The sequence below is a fragment of the Bos grunniens genome, chromosome X, assembly GCF_055505025.1.
Source record: "Bos grunniens cultivar Pamir isolate PY7600 chromosome X, Bosgru_T2T1.0, whole genome shotgun sequence".
Classification (NCBI taxonomy): domain Eukaryota; kingdom Metazoa; phylum Chordata; class Mammalia; order Artiodactyla; family Bovidae; genus Bos; species Bos grunniens.
The window spans coordinates 694162-715541 of record NC_141194.1 but is presented as its reverse complement, the minus strand read 5'-3'; the positions used below and the strand labels follow the sequence as shown (position 1 = coordinate 715541).

Sequence of the window (21380 nt, the reverse complement as noted above, 5' to 3'; positions counted from 1 at the left end):
GTGTCATGGGTCGGAGCATGTCTGTGGGGTCCTCACCAGCCTGCGCCCTCAGGAGGGTGCACACTGGTGTCCCTTGGCTCCACTTGCAGCTGCCAGCACCTGGTGACATTGGCGAGGTCTGGTGGGGGTGGTCTGCTGGTCACAGCCGAGCCACAGCTCCCCACCCCCAGGCTGGCTTAAAAGGCAGGGCTTTGATAATCTGCAGATCAGGGTGAGGTCAGTCCGGGAACAGGAAGTTGGAGCCAGCTGTCCCCAAGGTCGCCCCGCCCACACTGGCTGACCTGGAACAGGGACCAAGGATCAGCCAGCACTCGCCAAAGGCGGTTGAGCCTGGCACCCGCCAGGCAGAGGTGTCCTCACTTCCGACCCGGCCGCTAGGGCGGACTGAGTCAGGAACCTGTCAGCCCAGACCTGCACTGACGGCCAGTGGTCAGACCCGGGACACGTTACCAGGTGCCTTCAGCACCTCGAGTGGGATAACCGCAGGTGCACGCCCAGCTGGCTTCCCTCCCTCAGGCTTGCAAGCCCGCCTCTGCTGTTGGGGTGAATTCTTTGCAGCCAGAAATTGAAGCGTGTACACAAGACAAAAGAGGTTTGAGGTCCCTCCCGAGAAGCCCTGAGTTCCTGTAGGGGGCAGGCTGAGTCCTTTCCCCTGGGTTTTCAGTGTCTGTGTGTGAGTCCCTTCAGTCATGTCTGCAACCCCATGGACCACCAGGCTCCTCTGTCCATGGGATTCTGCAGGCAAGAACACGAGTTGCTATGCCCTCCTCCAGGGGACCCTTCCCCACCCTGGGTTAGGCAGGTGGAGTCCTTACCTTCTCAGCGCGCCAGGGCTTTCAAGGGGGTGGGTGTTTTCCTACGGGGCCACCACCCGCTGTCTCTGGAGGCAGGCCAGCACCCAAGTCTACCTGCCCCCTGTCCCACAGATTCAACCTTGTAGCTGGTGGTGTGGGGACGTGTGTGTGTGTACCTACCTCAATTAAGTGATTTAAAGGGCTTAAAAGGGGAAATGAACGACTAACACACACAAAATGGGAAATGCAACCATTTACAGGCCAGTCAACACAGTGGGCATTTGGGGTGTCCAGGGGGCTGTGCGGCATTGCGGGGTGACCCCCACCTCCAGGGTGCCCGTGGCAGGTCAAAAAGCCCTTTATTTGAGAAATAAGCACAAAGGCAAACCCCCGGTCAGGTGCGCCAGGCCTTCCCATCCTCAACTGTGCCGCAAACGTCTGCGTCCAACCGGGCCGGCTGTGCTCCCTGCTCCCGGTGGAAAAACGAAGCCCCGGTTGCATGAGATTCACGTTTCCCCCAACACCTGCACGCGGACCACCGGACACTCCTCCTGGCTCTGCTGCTCGGGGTCCCAGGCCATCTGCAGGGCGCAGGGGTGGGGGTGAGTGGGGGCGCGGGGCGCGGGGCGGCGCCATCTGCAGGGCGCAGGGGTTGGGGGTGGGTGGGAGTGGGTGGGGGCGCGGGGCTGCACGTGCATCCCGGAAAGCCTCGGGTAGCGCAGGGGCCCCGACAGTGCACCCCCGCCTCGGGAACGGGCTCCCAGGCCCGCGCCTCTGGGGCGAGCTCCCCTGCCCATCACGTTGCTCGGCCACCGCCGCGGCCAGCGGGAATTGCGCCCCACTCCGCCCCCGACCCCCTGGCGGGGCGCGCGGCCCAGACCCCCAGCTCCCGCGCAGCGCGTACCATCCTCTCGTTCTGAAAGCTGTCGCCGACGGGGTCTTTCACGTGAGGGACACGCGGGAAGAGCTTCTGCATCAACGGCCACCTCGGAGGAGAAGAGCAACGCGGCGGGTGTGAAACCCGCGCGGCACTGCGGTGCCGCGGCGCCCCCTAGAGGGCCCCAGCGAGGCCTGCAGGCACTCGGACTCCGCCCTCCGTTGGGAGGGGCTCTTCGTTCCCAAGCCCCCGCCCCACACCATCCGGAGACAAATCAGAGCCTCAGCAGGGCGGCGGCGGCTCAGTCAGCTCCCTCTCGGCACCTCCCCCGCGATCCTGTAAGGATGGCGGCCGCCCCATCCCATCACCATGGCGGCCGCCGTGTCCCATCACCATGGCAACCTCCCCGCGCCCAGTGGCGTCTACCCGGAGCGGGTGGACCCCCTCCTTTGGGGCTGCGGCCTATCCACTCCCAATCCTAGCCCCTGGCTGGGCGGTGTGTGTGTGTGTGTGTGTGTGTGTGTGTGTGTGTGTGTGTGTCTATATATGGGGCCATGTGTGGCTGTGTTTCTGGGTATGTCTGTGTGTGTGTGTGCGCCTGTGTGTCTGTCCGGGTCTGTCTCTGTGTGCTTGTGTGTCTATGTGCGTGTCTCTGTGTGTCCGTGTGTGTCTCTGTTTCTGTGTATCTGTGTGTGTCTGTGTCTCTATGTATGCGGTCGTGTGTGTCTCTGTGTGTGTGTGTTTCTGTGTCTGCGTCTCTGTGTATCTGTGTGTGTCCGTCTGTGTCCATGTGTGTGTGTCTATGTGTATAGGTATGGGGTCGTGTGTGTGTCTGTGTGTTTCTGGGTATGTCTGTGTGTGTGTGTCTGTGTGTGTTTGTGTATGCCTGTCCGTGTGTGTCTGTGTGTCTATGTGTGTCTGTCCATGTGTGTGTGTGTGCGCGCGTGTGAAACCAGAAGCTTCACGAGGCAGGAGCCGCACCGAGCCCCAGGGGTGGACGGAGGGCGGCGCACGGATGAGGCTGAGGGCGCAGGCGTTTGGAAGGCACCGCGAGGGCACGGTCAGGGGTGAAAGGGCAGCACGCCGCCGCGTCCGCCTGCTGCCTGTCTGCTGGGCTCGGGAGGCCTCCCTGAGGCCAGTGCGGAGGTTGCTGGTGGCGGCGGGGTGGGGGCCCAGAGCGTCGCGGCGAGCTGTGAGGAGCACAGTGCAGGGGGCGTGTGGGGACCAGCCGCAGAGCCTGGCCGCAGACAGCGCGCCCCACGCGCACTGGGGGCCCGGGGAGGCAGGACACCCCCGCGCTCCCCGGATGGTGCACTGTGGACTTTGGGCTCCTTGGCTTCTGCAGGAGGCAGAGAACAGCCGGGGGGAACCAGGGTCCGGTTGATAAAAGACCGCTGGGGAGACTGGAAGCGGCGGCCGGAGACCACGGGGGCGCGCGTCCCGCGGCCAAGACGCAGGGCGCACGGGTCCGGGCGGGAGCGCGCGCCGCCGGGCCTACGGGTCGCGCTCCACAAAGTGTCAGCCGCTCAGGGGGGCTCCTCTGTCCGTGGGGATTCTCCAGACAGCGGATACTGGGGTGGGTTGCCCGTGCCCCGCTCCAGAAAAAAACCTCCGGAGCGCAAACCCGGGGGGGCGGGCGCGCGGAGCTCACCTGCGACACAGGAAGACGAGCCCCACCAGGAGCAGCGCCCCGAGCGGGGCCAGCAGGTATACCAGCCAGATCGGGAAGGACGCGTCCTTGCGGCCGCAGTCTACGGAAGAAGGGGCGGGCCGGAAACGTCGGGCGGGGCCGGGCCGCGGCCTCCCTGCGGGGCGGGGGACTCAGGGGCGCGCCCAAGAGCGCGATGCACCCCGCGGACATGAGCCACCTGCGCCCACTGCCCGGGCCACGCGGGAATCCTTCCCGAGTCGCCAGAATACCAGTACCCACCCGCTGCCCCCGCCACTGACCACCAGATGGAGCCTGGCGCACAGAATGTGCCTGCCATGCGGGAGACCCGGGTTGGGTCCCTGGGCCGGGAAGATTCCCCTGGAGAAAGGAATGGGAACCCACTCCAGTGTTCTGGCCTGGAGAATCCCATGGACACAGGAGCCTGCAGGCTACGGCCCATGGGGTCACAGAGAGTCGAATACGACTGAGTGACTATCGCTTTCACAGCACACGCCATGGGATCCCGTGGGCTCGTCTGTTTCCCAGGGGAACCATCACCACCTCCTTCGCTTGCAGCGACCTGGGTGCGCCCCTGCGTCAGCCTTCGAATTTAATATGTGGTCATCACGGATTTTTCACATCCCTTTGGATTTTTTTTTTAATGCATTAAAAAGTTTATCTTCTGAGAGTTTTGGCAATGGCCGTCTCCAGTGCACCTTGCGTATCTCCATGGAACAACTTGGGCGCAAAGTCTACCAAGGATGGAAGGGAGGCGGCCACCAGCCCAGGGATGGACGCCAGGAGGCCCCGGAAGCTGGAAGAGGCGGGAAAGAGCCTCCCCTGGAGCCTCTGGACGGAGCTCAGCCCTGGGACCCCCTGACCTCAGACGTCGGGTCTCCAGGGCTCGGGGAGGGTGGGTGTCTGATGCTTAAGCCCTCATCTGTGGTCATTTGTTACAGCCGCCCCACTCCCCCTCCCGCCAGGACACTCAGGCCACGGCCTCAGCCTGGAGCCCCAGGTTTCCTGCTGGGTCACATCAGGAATGCTGTGCGGCCTGGGGCCATAGAGGAGGTGGGGCTTTGGAGCAGAGCTCACAGACACCCAGCAGCTCTCACCTGGGTAAGGCCTTCTAACTGGGGAGGAAAACCCGTCCCCAGGGGGACTTCGGGTGGGAGACAAAGACCCCATACCAGCCCATCCCCAGGGGGACTTTGGATGGGAGACACAGACCCCGATACCAGCCCATCCCCAGGGGGGCTTTGGGTGGGAGACAACGGCCCGGATACCAGCCCACACCTCCCGTATGATGGGCTGGGCTGGGGTGCAGGGCTGAGTGGGATTGGGGACAGGGTGCTTCCCCGGGACCACCTGCTGTCTCCCGCCCTCCACGATTCAGCCTTGGTCCCCGGAGCCCTCTCTGGGGCACCAGGTCGCGGCAGGTGGATGGTCCCCGCTACCTGGAGCAGGTGCATGAAGGGGCAGCGATGGTCAGCGTGTCTGGCAGGCTGCTGCCCACCAGGGATCCATGCCTCCGAGACCCCCGCCCCCAACACACACCCACCCCTGGAGAGTCCCGAGGGGTGTCCCCCTCACCGAGGTGCTGCGGGGCGCTCCACTGGCCTTCCGGTCTGCTCCCGAAGAACAGGGAGTCCATGGCCTTGATCTTCACTGTGTAGGGTCCCGGATTCCTCAGCCCCAAAACCTTGAGCTCTGTCTGCAGTTGAAAATCAAGCAGACGAAAGGGAGAGACCCCTGCAGGTCTGGGGCTGCAGAACGGGGGCTTGGGAAGGGGTACAGCGGGGCCTCTCCAGATTCATGTGTGGGGGATCCTAACACTCAGAGTCTCAGAAGACGCCTTTATTACGGAACAGGGTCTCTGCAGAGGTGATGGGGTGAAGGGTCTGAGATGAGGCCCTCCTGGAAACTCCACAACAGGGTCCTCACAAGACACACAAGAAGGGAGACATGGGCACAGAGAAGAAGCCACGTGGAGACGGAGGCAGAGACGGGAGGGAGGCACACAGACAGACAAGGGAGATGGGTTCTGCACCGGTACTCATGACTGCCGGTGGGAACAGCCGCCTCTGCGGGTTAGATTCGGTCAGTTGGGCGTGAGGATGCTGTCACCACGTCCCGAGGGATGCAGCCGCGAAGGAGGGTATGTAGGTGATAACGCCCAGTCTGTGCACTGGGGAGCTTCGTCTCAGAGGGTCTGGACACTGATGGAAATAAGGAGCCTGTGCTTGGGACGGCAGATTGCGGGGGCCGCACGGGATGGATACCCACCTCCTCTTTGTAGGCGAGGTCCGCGCCCTGTAAGAGAACAGGAGGGCGTGGGAGTCTGATCCAGACCCAAGAAAGGCTCTCATTGGTCCGAGCGGTTTCACAGTCACAGAAAAGTCGGCACTAATCACTCACTGAACAGAAATCACAGATGTCATACGTATGAGACGCTCCAGGCAACAAGACTGGAGTGCGTTGCCAGGGGATCTTCCCGACCCAGGGATCGAAGCTGGGTCTCCTGTTCTGGCAGGCGGATTCTTTACCGTCTGAGCCACCAGGGAAGCCCACGAAAATAATAAATAGAGGTAACTGCATATAACGTGTCAATGGATGAAAAAGTACCTGGGGGAAGGACAAATTAGGAGTTTGGGATTTATATACACACACTATGGCCGTGTGTGTGCATTTGGTCATGTCCAACTCTGTGACCCCATGGACTGTAGCCCACCAGGCTCCTCTGTCTGTGGGATTCTCCAGGCAAGGATACTGGAGTGGGTTGCCATTTCCTCCTCCAGGGGATCTTCCCGACCCAGGGACTGAACCCAGGTCTCCTGCATTGCAGGCTGATTCGGTACCATCTGAGACAAACTCCTCCCCTACACAGGCGTTAATGTACATTTGCTTTTCTCTTTCTGACTTACTTTGCTCTGTATGAGCAGTTCTAGGTTTGCGCGCCTCATTAGACCTGACTCAAATGCATTCCTCTTTGTGACTGAGTAACAGTCCATCGTCTACATGTGGACCACATCTTCTTTATCCATTCCTCTGTCAATGGACATCTAGGTGGCTTCCATGTCCAGGCTATTGTAAAATAGGACCCTCCGGTTCTTGGTGGATAGGATTCCACTCTGTGGCCATATTTCAGTCATCCCATCCCTCAAGTGGTGTCGAACTTGGGGACCATTATACACATAGGGTCTATGAACGCCTGGGTACCATCTTTGGTGGGGAGGAGGGATTTCATTTCTCACACGGAAATTGCAAGCTCTGTGACATATGACCAGGTGGTGCTAGTGGTAAAGAAGCTGCTTGCCAGTGCAGGGGATGTAAGACACTCGGGTTCGATCCCGGGTCAGAAAGATCCCTTACAGGAGGACGAGCAAACCCACTCCAGTGTTCTTGCCTGGAGCATCCCATGGACAGAGGAGCCTGGCAGGCTGCAGTCCGTGGGGGCGCAAAGTGTCGGATATGACTGCCGGGAGTTAGCCCAGACGCGTGCACGTGACATGCACTCAGAGGGTTTCTCCAGTGTCTGTTTCAGCCTTGTCTATCACATCATTTGTCTCCTGAACGACAGCTGAGCATGCGTCCTCCACCCCAAACACGACAGAAAACTTCCCTGCACGTTCTGACTTCTTTTCCAAGGTCAGCGTTGTCCTTCAAACACCCAAACGCTTTTTTTGTTGTTGCTGTCTCAATTTTTTTTTTTTTTTTGTGGACCATTCTTAAAGCCCTTATTGAATCTGTTTCAATATTGCTTCTCTCTTACGTTCTGTTTTTTGGGGGTTTTTTTGGCCTCAGGGCACGTGGGATCTTAGGTCCCCAACCAGGCTTTGAACTAACACCCCCAGCACTGAAGGGGACGTCTTAACCGACAGACGGCCGGGGGAGTCCCAAACAACCAATCACTTCGGGTTTCACCGCAGTCACTTATCTTACGGTTCCTCTTTTCTTCAGACGCTTTGACTACCCCGAAAACTCCAGAGTCCTGGGCATCAAACCACAAGAGATGCCCACCTGGGAGGCGGCATGCTTACCTTCTGTATCTCAAGTTCATACTTGATGTCTTCAGTAAAGAGACTCCTTACTTCCCATTCCATGAATGAGTAGTTTTCGTTACACCACTTTTTTGTGATGTTCGGGGCAGCTAATATTTCTACAGGAGGGAAAAAAAAAACAACAACACTTCAATGAGTAAAGCACAGGAAAAGTAAACAAACAAAAATTGTTTCCCAGAGATACTTTTAAAACAGGCCTCCTAGGACTTCCTTCCCTGTGGACCCATCCAGTGGATACAAATCCATCTGCCAGTGCAGAAGACAGGAGTTCAATCCCTGGTCCAGGAAGATCCCACATGCCCTGGAGCAGCTACACCCATGGGCTACAATTGTTGAGACTGTGCTCTGGAGCCAGGGAGCCAGAACCAGTGAGCCCATGAGCGGCAAGGACTGAAATCCGAGCGCCCTAGAGCCTGTGGAAATCAACCCTGAATATTCATTGGTAGGACTGATGCTGAAGCTGAAACTCCAATCCTTGGGCCACCTGATGCAAAGAACTGACTCACTTGAAAAGACCCTGATGCTGGGAAAGATTGAAGGCGGGAGGAGAAAGGGACAACAGAGGATGAGATGGTTGGATGGCATCATGGACTCAATGGACATGAGTTTGGGTAAACTTCGAGAGTTGGTGATGGACAGGGAGGGCCGGCGTGCTGCAGCCCATGGGGTCGCAAAGAGCCGGACACGGCTGAGCGAGTAACACACAGCCCCCAGCTTGAGGCATTTGGTTCCAAGGGTGGGGTACCCTGCCCCACTCTCCGCCACAAGATGCCAGGATCGCAAAGCCAAGGAACTTCGGGGGTGGGGGGGCACGTGAGGGAGGTTTTCACGTTTTCTCACCAATTTCTTCCAATCTATGGGTCATTTGGCGGCAGGGGATTTTGGAGCCACCGCTGGTACCATTCACCAGGAAACGGAACTGACTTTGGCGTTCAGGTTGAAGGGAGAGGCCGTCAAAATGGCACTGGACGTTGACGCCCTGCTGGTTCTGCATGTACTTGGGACATGGCCACGTCTTCCTGGCCGGGCAGCAGGCGCGTGGGGCAGGGTCAGGGGGCGAACCTGAAGCCCCGCCCCTAAAAGCCCCGCCCCAAAGCCCCGCCCCGAAGGCCCGCCCCCAAAGCCCCATCATGAAGCCCCGCCCCTGAAACCCCGTCCCAAAGCCCCGCCCCGCCCTGAAGCCCCGCCCCAACCCAAAGCCCCTGAAGCCCCGCCCCCAAACCCTCGCCCCTGAAGTTTCTCCCCAAAGGCCCGCCCCTGAAGACCCGCCCCCAAACCCTCGCCCCTGAAGACCCGCCCTGAAAGCACGCCCCAACCCCAAAGCCTGGCCTCTGAAGCTTCGCCCCTGAAGCCCCGCCCCGAAGGCCCGCCCCCTAAAGCCCCGTCCTGAAGCCCGCCCCTGGGTTTTTGCGGGGGTGGGCTTGGGGTAGGAGCCCGGCGGAGCGCGAGGTCACACCTACAAGGGGTGCTTCAGATAGAAATGGTATTGAACGTTCGCCGGGGCCTCCTCGCCCACCGCCCAGCTGCAGCTGAGCTGATCCACGTCGTGCACCCGGCAGGTCAGGTTGTCCGCGGCCGCCAGGGGGTTGCCTTGGGGTTCGCAAAGAAGAGGGAGGGGTAGGGAAAGTGAGCTCCTCGATACAGGGTCCGGCTCTGTAGACCACCTACCCTCTCTTCCGGGAAAAACCGTCATGCAAAAGGATATGAGAAAGAATACACGTATATACCACGGAGTCACTGAGCTGTCAGCGGACATTAACTTGGACGGCAAGGAGAGAGAACCAGTCAATCCTCAAGGACTCAGTGGACACGAATTTGAACCTCAGTTCAATGCAGTTCAGTCACTCAGTCGCGTCTGACTCTTTGCGACCCCATGGACTGCAGCACGCCAGGCCTCCCTGTCCATCACCAGCTCCCTGTCCATCATAAACTCATGTCCATCAAGTCGGTGATGCCATCCAACCATCTCATCCTCTGTCGTTCCCTACTCCTCCCGCCTTCAGTCGTTCCCAGCATCAGGGTCGTTTCAAATGAGTCAGTTCTTTGCATCAAGTGGTCAAAATATTGGAGCTTCAGCTTCAACATCAGTCCTTCCAGTGAACACTGGGGACTGATTTCCTTTAGGATGGACTGGTTGGATCTCCTTGCTGTGCAAGGGACTCTCAAGAAATGGCCTTTTTCCCACAAAGCTACGTCACTGCAGACCCATCCATCCAAGTTAAAAGTCATTACCTCGGTATTCAGAATGCTAACGGGTGATCAAAAGCAAACGGAACCCCAAGAGAGCATCTACCCCTCACCTTGCTTTGGATACTGAATCCAAGCAGAGAACGGTTGACCTTTTATCACCTTCACAGTATAGTTTTTCACTTCGCATGACAAGTCGCCAAGACTGCAGTAGGGCTTCTGTATTGCCTGAGAGAGATGAAGCCACTTATTCACAATAAAATCAAGTCACCTGGACATCCAACCAATCCATCCTAAAGGAAATCAACCCCGAACTTTCACTGGGAGGACTGAGGCTGAAGATGAAACTCCAATACTTTGGCCACCTGATGTGAAGAACTGACTCATTGGCAAAGACCCCGATGCCGGGAAAGGTTGAGGGCAGGAGGAGAAGGGGACGACAGAGGATGAGATGGTTGGATGGCATCACTGCCTCGATGGACATGAGTTTGAGCAAGCCCCAGGAGTTGGTGATGGGCAGGGAAGCCTGGCGTGATGCAGTCCATGGGGTTGCAAAGACTCAGACACGACTGAGCGACTGAACAACAACACCACTTTCAACTGGGCTTGTCTGTCCAGCTGCAATATCTCAGCTCCTTTTCACACCAATCCTGTCCAGTAGGTACCACTGTGGATGTCTTGAGCCGTGGTGCCCATAAATGACCCTTGGGCCCAAGGGTGGAACCCATGTCTCTGTGAGGCTAAGTACAGGGAAGACGGCTTACCTTTCTTAAAATTTTCGAATTGACGTAACACCCAATTTCAGAAACATTTTCGTGCTGGTCCCAGACCAATCTTTTTCTTTCTGGATCTATCCTTAAGTTCTTAATCGGTGGGTCTGGATCAGAGATGGCTACAGAGTGGGAGAGACACACAAGGCATAAACTGCGTGTGGGGAGTCAGCCTTTGGGAAGCTGAGTTCTAGGCGGAGACGTGATTGCCAGGAGCAACCACGAATTTGTACAAATTCAAAGTCAGGAATTTGTAGCATCTTAGTGATCCCAGCTTCTCACCAATGATGTGGGGGGAAACAACAGGAAAGCAGGTCACCTCTCCCATCCTTGTGGTTGGGAAATGTACCTTTGTCAGCCACACATGTTGAAGAAAGCTGTGTTCATATGGCTGATCCACTTTGCTCTACAGCTGAAAGCAACACCGCACGCGTGCGTGTAAGTTGCTTCAGTCGTGTCCGGCTCTTAGCGACCCCGTGGACTGCAGCCTGCCAGGCTCCTCTGTCCATGGGATTCTCCAGGCCAGAGTACTAGAGTGGGCTGCCATACCCTCCTCCAGGGCCCTTCCCCAGGGATGGGACCCACGTCTCTTACATCTCCAGCTTTGACGGGTTTACAGGATGGGTTTACGGGATGGGTTTACGGGATGGGTTTACGGGATGGGTTTACGGGATGGGTTTACAGGATGGGTTTACGGGATGGCACTGGATAAAATGTTCCTAGACACACAAGAGAAGCGGGAATATGTTGTCTCTGAACAGAAGTATCAGGGCTTAGAAACCGTCCCGTTGGGACCTCCCTGGTGGCCCAGTGGTTAAGAATCCACCTTCCAGTACAGCGGACGTGAGTTCTATCCCTGGTCGCGGAACTAAGATCTCACATGCTTCGGGGCAACGGAGCCCGCACAGCACAACTATAGAGAAACCCGAGTGCCACAACCAAGACCCAAATAAATGTTAAAGAAAAAAGTCGCGCCATAAATGGCAGACGATGAAAGTAATAGAGAAGTCTGTTAAAACAGCCGTTCAGGGCAGTCAGTTCGGTTCAGTCACTCAGTCGTGTCCGAATCTTTGTGACCCCATAGACTGTAGCCCGCCAGGCTCCTCTCTCTGTCCATGGGATACTCCAGGCAAGGATACTGGAGCGGGTTGCCGTTCCCTTTTCCAGGAAATCTTACTGACCCAGGGATTGAACCCAGGTCTTCTGTATTGCAGGCAGATTCTTTACTGTCTGAGCCACCAAGGAAGCCCAAAATAAATAATAATAATATAAGTAAACTAGAGACCCTCTAGTCAAAGCTATGGTTTTTCCAGTAGTCATGTATGGATGTGAGAGTTGGGCTATGAAGAAAGCTGAGCGCTGAAGAATTGATGCTTTTGAACTGTGGTGTTGGAGAAGACTCTTGAGAGTCCCTTGGACTGCAAGGAGATCCAACCAGTCCATCCTAAAGGAGATCAGTCCCAAATATTCATTGGAAGGACTGAAGCTGAAGCTCAGGCTCCAATCCTTTGGCCACTTGATGCGAAGAGCTGAGTCACTGGAAAAGACCCTGATTCTGGGAAAGACTGAAGGTGGGAGGAGAAGGGGACGACAGAGGAGGAGATGGTTGGATGGCATCACCAACTTAATGATCATGAGATTGAGCAAGCTCCGGGAGTTGGTGATGGACAGGGAAGCCTGGTGTGCTGCAGTCCATGGGGTTGCAAAGAGTCAGACACGACTGAGCAACTGAACTGAACTTAAACTAGAGACCAATATCACATAGATACAAAATTCCTTTACACAATGCGAGTACATAAAACAGGGCAACATATAAAGCTGGTAATACCTCTTGACCCCAGACACTTACTCTAAGAAGGCAAGGTTATTTTAACCATCACTATGATTCACCCTTTTATTTTTAATTTTTTTTGATTCACCCTTTTTAAACAGAAAACTGATGATCTCCTCAACAGAAGCAGGAAATATTTTGCCCCTTGTTTCATTTACTTTTTTCTCTTCTGGGCATACCACATGGCATGCGGGATGTTCGGACCCAGAGCAGGGATCAAACCCATGTCTCCTACACTGAAAACACGGAGTCTTAACCAGTGGACCCTCAGGGAAGTCACAGCATTTGTTTTTCCTTTCTGAATATTTTGACAGCGTTTTAACACCCCTGGAGATTAACAGCTCTCAGCAAACTAGAAATAGAAGAACACGTCCTTCCCCTGATAAAGCTATGAAAAATCCATGCGCTAATTAAGACTCAGTGGTGAAAGACTAACCACTTCTCCATATGCCTTGGTGCTTCCTTCTCTTCCACTGTCTCCTATACCCACAAGCCCCTCCGATGCAGTTCCACCAAGGTTGTATTTTTAGGAGGGCTTGAAGGGTGGGTCATGTTACAATGTTGCAGCTTGCAGCCCGCTTCCTTCACTGTGTCTCCTAGAGAGGAGGTCACTTCCTGCCTGTGGTCAGTGACCCCTCCTTACAAAGGGCCTGATGTGATCCCAGAGTGGGCAGCAGCCTGGGCCCCAGGACAGTGGGGGCAGACAAGAGGCAGGACGTGGGGGGCGGGGCAGCATCCTGAGATGTGAAGGAAGCCCCCTCCCCTTCTACAGCTCCCGCATCTCCCAGCCCCTCTGGTCACCAGCTGTGGTCATGGGACTGATATCGACACGGAGAGACGGACGGAAGCAACCTGCGGTCCTTGCAGTTGCGGCCCCTGAAAACCGCCCTGGGAGGCCTCTACACACTGCTCCGAGGAGATGATGGAGCCAGCTGGCGTGGAATGAACGCTGGTCTCTCTCCAGCCTCCCCGACAAACCATCAGAGGACCAGAGAATTGGACCTTCTCTGGAAACAAGGTTCTTTGCAGACGTGATGGAGTGAAGGGTCTGAATTAAGGTCCTCCTGGATGGGGGTGGCCCTAAACCCAAGGACAGGGTCCTTGTAAGAGACAGAAAAGCAGAGACACGGACACAGAGGAGAAGCCACATGGAGGCAGAGACGGGAGGGAGGTGGCCATCAGCCCAGGGATGGACGCCTGGAGCCCCCAGAAGCTGGAAGAGGCGGGAAGGACCCTCCCCTGGAGACTCTGCAGGGAGCTCAGCCCTGGGACACCTTGACCTCAGATGTCTGGTCTCCAGGGCTATGATAAATAAATCTGTCACTTAATCCCCGAGACTATGGTATTTTATTAACTCAATGCAAAGCTGCGTAAGCCAGTAGGCCCCAGGGAGACATACGCCCCCAACACACATATACACATATATACACACACATACACATGTACACACAAAGGCACATGGACACATATGCACATATGCACACACACATACAATACACAGATGCACACGGATACACCTATACACATACATGCATGCAGGCACACACACACACACGAACACCTTAACACATGCACACACAGCCATACACACAAGACCCATAGAGACACACACACACACAACACACACATGCATGTATGGGGGTGACTGTATATGTACACACACACACGTGCATCCATGTCCACACATGTATGCACACAATACACACATGCGTGTATGGGGGTAGGTGAACATGCGTGTACACGCATATACACACATCCATATACACAGGCATGTACACATACACACATGTATACACACGGCATACACATGCACGCGTGGGGTGGGTGTATATGTATACACACACATATACTCAGATACAGACACACGTATACACACATACACACATATATGTGCAAACACACAGAGACACACACACACACATATGCACAGCCACACGCACACCTCCGTTCCACCACCCTTTGCGGAAGGAACAAACCTCTCTCAGTTACGCAACATTGTGGCTGTCACCGCAGGCAGGTCACCCTGTCTGACGCAATCACAGAGCGTCTGTGGTGAGCAACTGGCCCGGCTCCGCGCCCTTCTGTCACCCAAAGCCTGGTCCCCATCTGCATGCAGGGGGAGTCGGACAGGAACCCGAGGAGTACATCGCCCCCTTGGCCCCTGTGTGGGGTCCGCTGGTCAGCCAGAGAAGTCCGCATGGGCGGGGCTTCCAGTGCAGACCCTCACCAGGGCACACGCCTGCCTGGTGGGCTCCATGTGTCCTTGAATTCCACTAGCATCCCCGGGTTTGCAGCTGGAGCCGGGTGTGCTTACTGTGGGGTGCCGAAGCAACGTACGATTTCTGTACCTGGGGAAGCTGAGGGTGGGGGCATCCCCCAGGGGAACCTCTCCTGCAGCATCTGGCTAGCCCCCCTAATCCCCACTCTGAATGTTCTCTTCAGCCACAACCGCCACCCAAAATCAGCCAGACTGTCAGAGATGGGCACGCAGCGTGACAATCTCCGTCACCCATTCTCACGTCTTGATCAACTGTTACCCCCGAGGAGTCTTACGATGGTTTCGTAAATTCTCACTATCCACCATCAGTGGATCCTGGGAACTGACCCTGGTCTGCCCCCTACCTCCCTTAAATCTCCAGGAGGAACTTCAGAAGAACAGGATGGAGTTACCCCCAAAGCATCATTTTTTTTAATCATTTTCTTTTTTCATGTGGACCAGTTTTTAAGTCTTTATTGAATTTGTTACAATATTGTGACATTTTACTTTTTGGATTTTTGGCCACAAAGGCCAAAAATCTTACCTCCCCGACCAGGGATGGAACCCGCGTCCTCTGCATCAGAAGGCAAAGCCTTAACCACTGGCTGGCCAGGGAAGTCCCAAACTCTGTCCTTTAACCCACGCCCTAGAGCCCGTGATCCACAAGAAGAGAAGCCACGGCAATGAGAAGCCTGCACACGGCAACTAGAGAGAAGGCCCCCCGCTCACCGAAATTAGAGAAAAGCCTGCATGCTGAAACGAAGACCCCAAACAGCCAATATGTATACATAATATTATATTTAAAAAACAGCGCGTGTCAAGACTCTATTTCCAAACAACTCCCGTTCTGGGGTTCTGTTGGTTAAGACTTGAGCCCATGGACTTGCTGAGGACAGGGTTCAGCCCGTCACCCTCATTTTCCCAGGGACATCTCCCGACCCAGGAAGAGGATGACAGGAAATCAAAGATAAGAGACGGATCCCGGCGCCCCAGCTACACCAGCAGCTCTGGCCGTAGCCTCGTGACCGTATCAGTATGAACATCTTGGCTCTGAGGTCCGAGTCTTGCAAGATGTACCCGCCAAGGCGGCTGAGAAGAGGGCTACAACGGGAAGCGGCTGATTATCTCGTACGGCGGCCCAGCGGCGCGGCCGTGACCCCAGCGACGGCCGTTTAACTGAAAAGCAGCACAGCCCCAGGGACCCCGGCACACCGCACGGGGCCGTTTTCCCTCCGGCTTTTCCTACCGTGGTCCGTGGTCATCGAGCAGCAGATGAGTGTCAGGAGCACGGCCAGCCAGGGGAGGGCCATGGGCGAGGCAGTTCCCACAGGACGGCGGTTGTCAGCTGCAGGAGAAGATACAGTGACCAGTGGGGTGGCTGCGGGGACGGCTGGGGGAGGGGGCAGGAGGGGACTGAACCCCCCGGGGGTGTCCTGGTGGAAGGGCAAGGAGCCGCTTCGGGAGGGGAGCCTCCCATGTGTGTGCATGTGTGCACATGTGTGTGTATGCATGTGCGTGTACGTGTGTACCTGTGTGTATCTGTGTATAGCGCATGCCTACGTGTGCATGTGCATCCATGTGTTTATGTGCTCACTGTGCCTATATGTGCGTGTGTATGTCTGTGTACATGTGTGTATATGTCTGTGTGTGCACATGTGTGTATGTGTCTTGTATATGCATCTGTGAAAACTACACGTCTCTTTATATGTATATCCAGACATGTGACCACACATTACCTGTGTCTATGTGTGTGTGTGGCATGGATGGATATCTGTGTATATGTCTGTGCATGTGTATGGATGTGTGTACCCATTACTTGTGTTTACGTGGCTCTGCATGCATATATGTGCATGGGTGTATCTCTGTGAATATGTCTGTGTGCACACGTGTATGCATGTATGTGTTTATGTCTGTGCACTGAGTGTGCATATATGTGCACGTGTGTATCTGTGTATATTTCTGTGTGCAAGTGTGTATATGTGTGAGTGCACATGTGTACATGTGTCGCATACATGCACCTGTGTGCTCCGCATGTCTGTGTGTGCGCATGTGTTCATGTGTCTGTGCAGAGTGTGTATACATATATGTCACATGTGTGTGTCTGTCTATACGCACGTGTGTATGTGCATGCCTGTGTGCATGTGTGCATGCATGCATTCACGTGTTTGTGCACTGAGCGTGCATACATGTGCCCGTGTGTGTCTGTGCATATCTGTGTGCATGTGTGCGTGTGCATGAGTGCACGTGTGTGCATGTCTTATATGTGCATCTGTGTGCACTGTACGTGTGTGCCTGTGTACGCATGTGTACACACACTACTTGTGTTTATGTGTCTGGTGCCTGTGTGCATCTGTGTATGTGTCTTGTGTGTACATCTGTGCAAACTGCATGTCTCTGTATATGCACACATGTGAGCACACATCACCTGTGTTTATGTGCATGCATGGCGTGTGTGTATCTGTGTGTATCTGTCTGCGTCTGTGTGCACACTGTGTGTGCCTGTGTACATGCAGGTGTGCATGTGTGCATACACATTCTCTGTGGGCCTTGCATGCACACACATGTATCTGTGTGAGCATCTCATTCATGTGTCTGTGCATCTGTGTGCACACATGTGTTTGCATGTCTGTGTGCATGTCTGCATACATGTCCACATGTGTGCACCTGTATGTCTGCGTGCCTGCGTGTGTATCAGCCTGTCTCTACGGCGCTCCCGCCCTGGGTTATCACTCGCCCTTGGCACCACCCCATACAGGAGCCCAGAAAGCACCTTCCAGGCAGTGCCGGGAAATGCTGGACTCACAAACAGTGGAAGGAAGTGCAGTTAAACGCATGAAATCACATTGACTCAGTTTCCTGCTCAGAATGAGTTACGGTAACGCAATCCATGCTGTCTCACCACCCCCACCAGAATTCTGCCCCGGAGTCCCCAGGAAGCACCCCCCACCTCAGCAGTCTGGTTCTCCTGAACCTTCCCCAGGGGCTCTGCATTCCGCACCTCCCAGGTCCCAGCCGCGGGGTTTCCTGGTGGAGCCCACCCACCCCTCCCCACCTGCTTATGTCATTCACGCAACCGCCATCGGTCCCTGCAGGCCAGTGGGCGGCGGCCACACAGATGGAGCCTCGGATGCTCCCCTGCCTGGGGGCCGCCCCTCCCCAGGGCCTCAGGATTGCTCCCCCAATGTGCCCCCCTCCCAGGGCACCTCACCTTGAGAATCTAGCCTGGGAACTGATGAGGAGGGGTGATGACTCTCCCCCACATCCTTCAGGGCCTTCTCAGCTTCTCCATCACAACACCCAGCCCAGACTCCAGCCATCCAGGACCTTGCCTGCTCCCCCAGCCTGGTCCGAGGCTCCCACGAGACTCCCCAGGACTGATCTGTGCCCCCCCGCAAAGTGCCACCTTTCACACACATTCAATCCCAGAGGCTGACTCTTGTGGTTCTCCCTGAACTCGGGGTGAAGCCGGGAGAGACTCCTTCTCAGGACAGGTCAACAGGGAAGACCCAAGACTCGGTATCACAGGGAGGTATACAGGGACGGACGCTTGGCAATCCAGTTAAAGAACAAGGATCAGGGTGTGGAGAGTGACGCATGAGGCACCAAGTTTGAGAGGAGGCTGCCTACAAGCCCAGCGTCACAATCCATGCCCTGCCCACGAGAGTTCTGGCTTCCCGGGTGGCTCAGTGACAGAGTCCGCCTGCCCGTGTAGGAGAGGCAGGTTCAATCCCTGGGTAGGGAAGATTCCCCTGGAGGACAAAACGGCAACCCACTCCAGTCTTCTTGCCTGGGAGAATCCCCATGGACAGAGGAGCCTGGGGGGCTACCGTCCATGGGACCGCAAAGAGTGGGACACGACTGAACGACGAGTGGTTCAGGTAGCAAGCTCATGGGGAGAAAAAAAAATTCTGAACACTGAACAAGTATCAGATGAGGGGGCTTCCCTGGTGGCTCAGCTGGTAAAGAATCCGCCTGCAACGCGGGAGACCTGGGTTTTGATCCCTGGGTCAGGAAGATCTGCTGGAGAAGGGAACGGCTATCCAGTCCAGTATTCTTGGGCTTGCCTGATGGCTCAGCTGGTAAAGAATTCGCCTGCAATGCGGGAGACCTGGGTTCCATCCCTGGGTCAGGAAGATGCCCTGGAGAAGGGAACGGCAACCCACTCCAGTATTCCAGCCTGGAGAATCCCATGGGCTGTATGGCCCACAAAGAGTCGGACACGACTGGGCAACTCTCACTCATCACGATCCGACGAGGAGGGGGTGGGGCTCGTCTTCATCCATGCAGACAGCCCTCGGGGATGTCCCTGGAAGGACGGCGGTGGGCTCCTGGCTTCTGCTCAGGTAAGCCAAGCTCCCTGCTCCCCCCTCCCCACCCTGCTGCAGCATATACCGGGCTCCAGTCCCGTGACATCCGTATCCACCCACAGGCTTCCACCCTCACTTGGAGGCGCTCACATCTTTAAAGACCCAAACGGCATGAACGTGGTCATCGTATGCTGGTGACCCCAAAGGACGAAGGGACGGGGCCTGTCTGGACAGACCTGGGCCCCCAGAGGCTGGGGGCTGGGGTCCACAGAATTGGAAGAGGGAGACGGTGGAGCTCTCGACATTAGCAGCCCACCTTGCTTGGGTTGGAGGTGGCAGGAATTTGAGCCAGAAAGCGTTGGTGGGCACTGTGATTACCGGGCACCTCTCGTCCTGGGAAGGCCACTCCGACCAGCTCATTCGTTCAACCGTAAGACCCAGCACGAAACACAGAACCGGTGAAAATACACCACACATCCAGGCTCGTACAAGGCTGAAACCAGCGTCCTGTCCTGCGCTCAGTCATGTCCGACTCTCTGCGACCCCCTGGACTGTAGCCCCACCAGGCTCCTCCGTCCATGGGATTTTCCAGGCCAGGATACTGGAGTGGGTTGCCAGTTCCTCCAGCAGGGGATGGTACCCACATCTCCTGCCTTGGCAGGTGGGTTCTTTCCCACTGAAGCCACTTGTGACTCCGTACATATGAAACGGCTCTCTGAAATGTGTATGTGTTAGTCACTCAGTCGTGTCTGACTCCTTGCGACCCCGTGAACTGTAGCCCACCGGTCTCCTCCGTCCATGGGATTCTCCAGGCAAGGATACTGGAGTGGGTTGCCATGCGCCCCTCCAGGGGATCTTCCCTGACCCAGGGATCGAACCTGCATCACTTGGGTTGGTTAGATAGACCCTCTATCATTGTTTCTCGGGCATAAAGCCTTTGGATCCAGCCTGCCATGGACCTCAGACGACATATCTCAGCGGCCACAAGATGCGTTCCGAATCCCGGTGTCCCCCAGGAGGTGCTGCTCAGGACTGAGTCTCCAGGGGCAGCTGTCTGCCTTCCCCACCTCCTGGGTGAGGAGTGCGTGTGGGGGTCTTACCTGGGATGCAGAGCAGAGTCTGACGTCAGTGGGAGACAGGCAGCAGCTCCTTTGTGCCTGTCCTGCTGGCATGGGGGTGGACCCTGGGCTTGATTTCCCGGCCGTGTGCTGCGGTCTGCTTCCTGAAGGAGAAACAAAACTTCTATGGGTGTGGGTGTGTATTTTCTCCCCCATTCAGTGTTTTTTATAATCTCCGGGTGGGGCAGGGGGCGGCTCCACCTCATCAGGAAAAAAAAATAAGAATCATCAACCCCATGAGGGTGTGACCGAGTCTGGCATCTGGCCCCTCCTCCCCTGCCCTCGAGTCAGAATTAGAATCTGGGGGTCAGGACCCTGGCAACAGCCCTGGGTTTTTCCTGGAAGAAACACTTTCTCTTTCAAAGTATTTCTTTTCCTGTTCTCACTTCTCGTTTGCAGCTTCTGCTTTGTCAGGACCCCAGTGGCTGCCCACCGCTCCACCTCAGTCTTGGGCAATTTCCTGGAGCCGGCCAGAACGAATGTCTGGGGGGCCCTGGTCGCCTGGATGCCACCCCCCTTTGTCAAGGTCCCTGTGGGAGTGACTGCTCGTGCCCGCGGGGACAAGGAGGTGCCCCCGGGTACCCCTACGCGCTGAATGCCTGAGTCTCGGTCCCCCACGTCTACCTTTCAGCCGAGAACACCCACCAAGATGCTCCCAGGCGCCGTCTCTGACTTCCCCGTGCCCGGGGCCTCCTCCATGCCCCCGCTCAACACAGGTCACTTGCCTGTGTGTCTGTCACAGCTTCTGGGTTCCAGCCCCACTCGCTTGTCCCTCCTCATGATGGACCCCGGACGACACATCTCAGCGGCCAGGAGATGCGTGCCAAATCCCGGAGTCCCCCAGGAGGTGCTGCTCAGGACTGCGTCTCCAGGGGCAGCCGTCTGCCTTCCCCACCTCTTGGGTGGGGCTGTGTGTGGGGGTCTTACCCGGGGTGCAGAGCAGAGTCTGACGGGCCTCCACCCCATCAGACGGGGTCTGATGTCGTGGGCCGGGTCCTCCCGTCTGCCTCCTTGTCTCCTTTCCTCCCACCTAGGTCTTGCACGTCCACCTGGAATCTCAGAGCCTGACCTCTTGTGGAAGCGGGGCTTTCTCGCAGGGCTAAGGATGAGGGTAACACAGAGTCCAGCTCAGACAGGGCAGTCCCCATGTCCCATGGGGCCGCCGTCCTGAGCAGACGGCTGCTCGTACATGGGCCTGTAGATAGGACACGGCCGCTTGTAGATAGAGGCAGAGATGGGAGCGGGGCGGCCCCCCGCCCAGGGACAGATGCTTGGAGCCCCCAGGAGCTGGAAGAGGCAGGGAGGACCCTCCCCAGGAGACTTTTTGGAGGGATCTCAGTCCTGGGACCCCTTGAACTGTCCTGGGACCCGAGGACCTCAGACATGTGGATTGCACATGTGTATTGCAGCCGTCCAGCGTGGAGTCCTCTGTGACAGCCACCCACCTGCCACAGAGCAGGAGTCTTGGTTCCAGAGTACCCAAAAGCCACTGTCCCCCATCCCAAGGGAAAAGGTCGGATCCTTGGT

The 21380-nt window shown here is 56.4% G+C and overlaps 1 protein-coding gene across 9 annotated transcripts; it reads right to left on the bottom strand.

The window, feature by feature from the left end:
• Window positions 1–1032: 1032 nt before the first annotated feature.
• On the bottom strand, window positions 1033–20952 carry IL3RA (interleukin 3 receptor subunit alpha). Of its 9 annotated transcripts, XM_086386041.1 has the most exons (13): window positions 20781–20952; window positions 19836–19957; window positions 15675–15773; window positions 10335–10462; window positions 9684–9798; window positions 8844–8973; window positions 8224–8402; window positions 7363–7481; window positions 5609–5635; window positions 4916–5036; window positions 3323–3422; window positions 1699–1780; window positions 1033–1375 (listed from the first exon to the last, which is right to left on the bottom strand). In XM_086386041.1, exons 3-13 carry the CDS (start codon window positions 15736–15738, stop codon window positions 1301–1303), a joined length of 1140 nt encoding a protein of 379 aa, XP_086242167.1. In that variant the 5' UTR covers window positions 15739–15773; window positions 19836–19957; window positions 20781–20952; the 3' UTR covers window positions 1033–1300. The 9 variants fall into 9 exon arrangements, with proteins under 9 accessions (XP_086242167.1, XP_086242165.1, XP_086242166.1 ...); XM_086386039.1 differs by lacking the exon at window positions 20781–20952 and having other exon boundaries at window positions 3323–3476; window positions 19836–20045; XM_086386040.1 differs by lacking the exon at window positions 20781–20952 and having other exon boundaries at window positions 19836–20045.
• Between the last annotated feature and the right edge of the window lie 428 nt (window positions 20953–21380).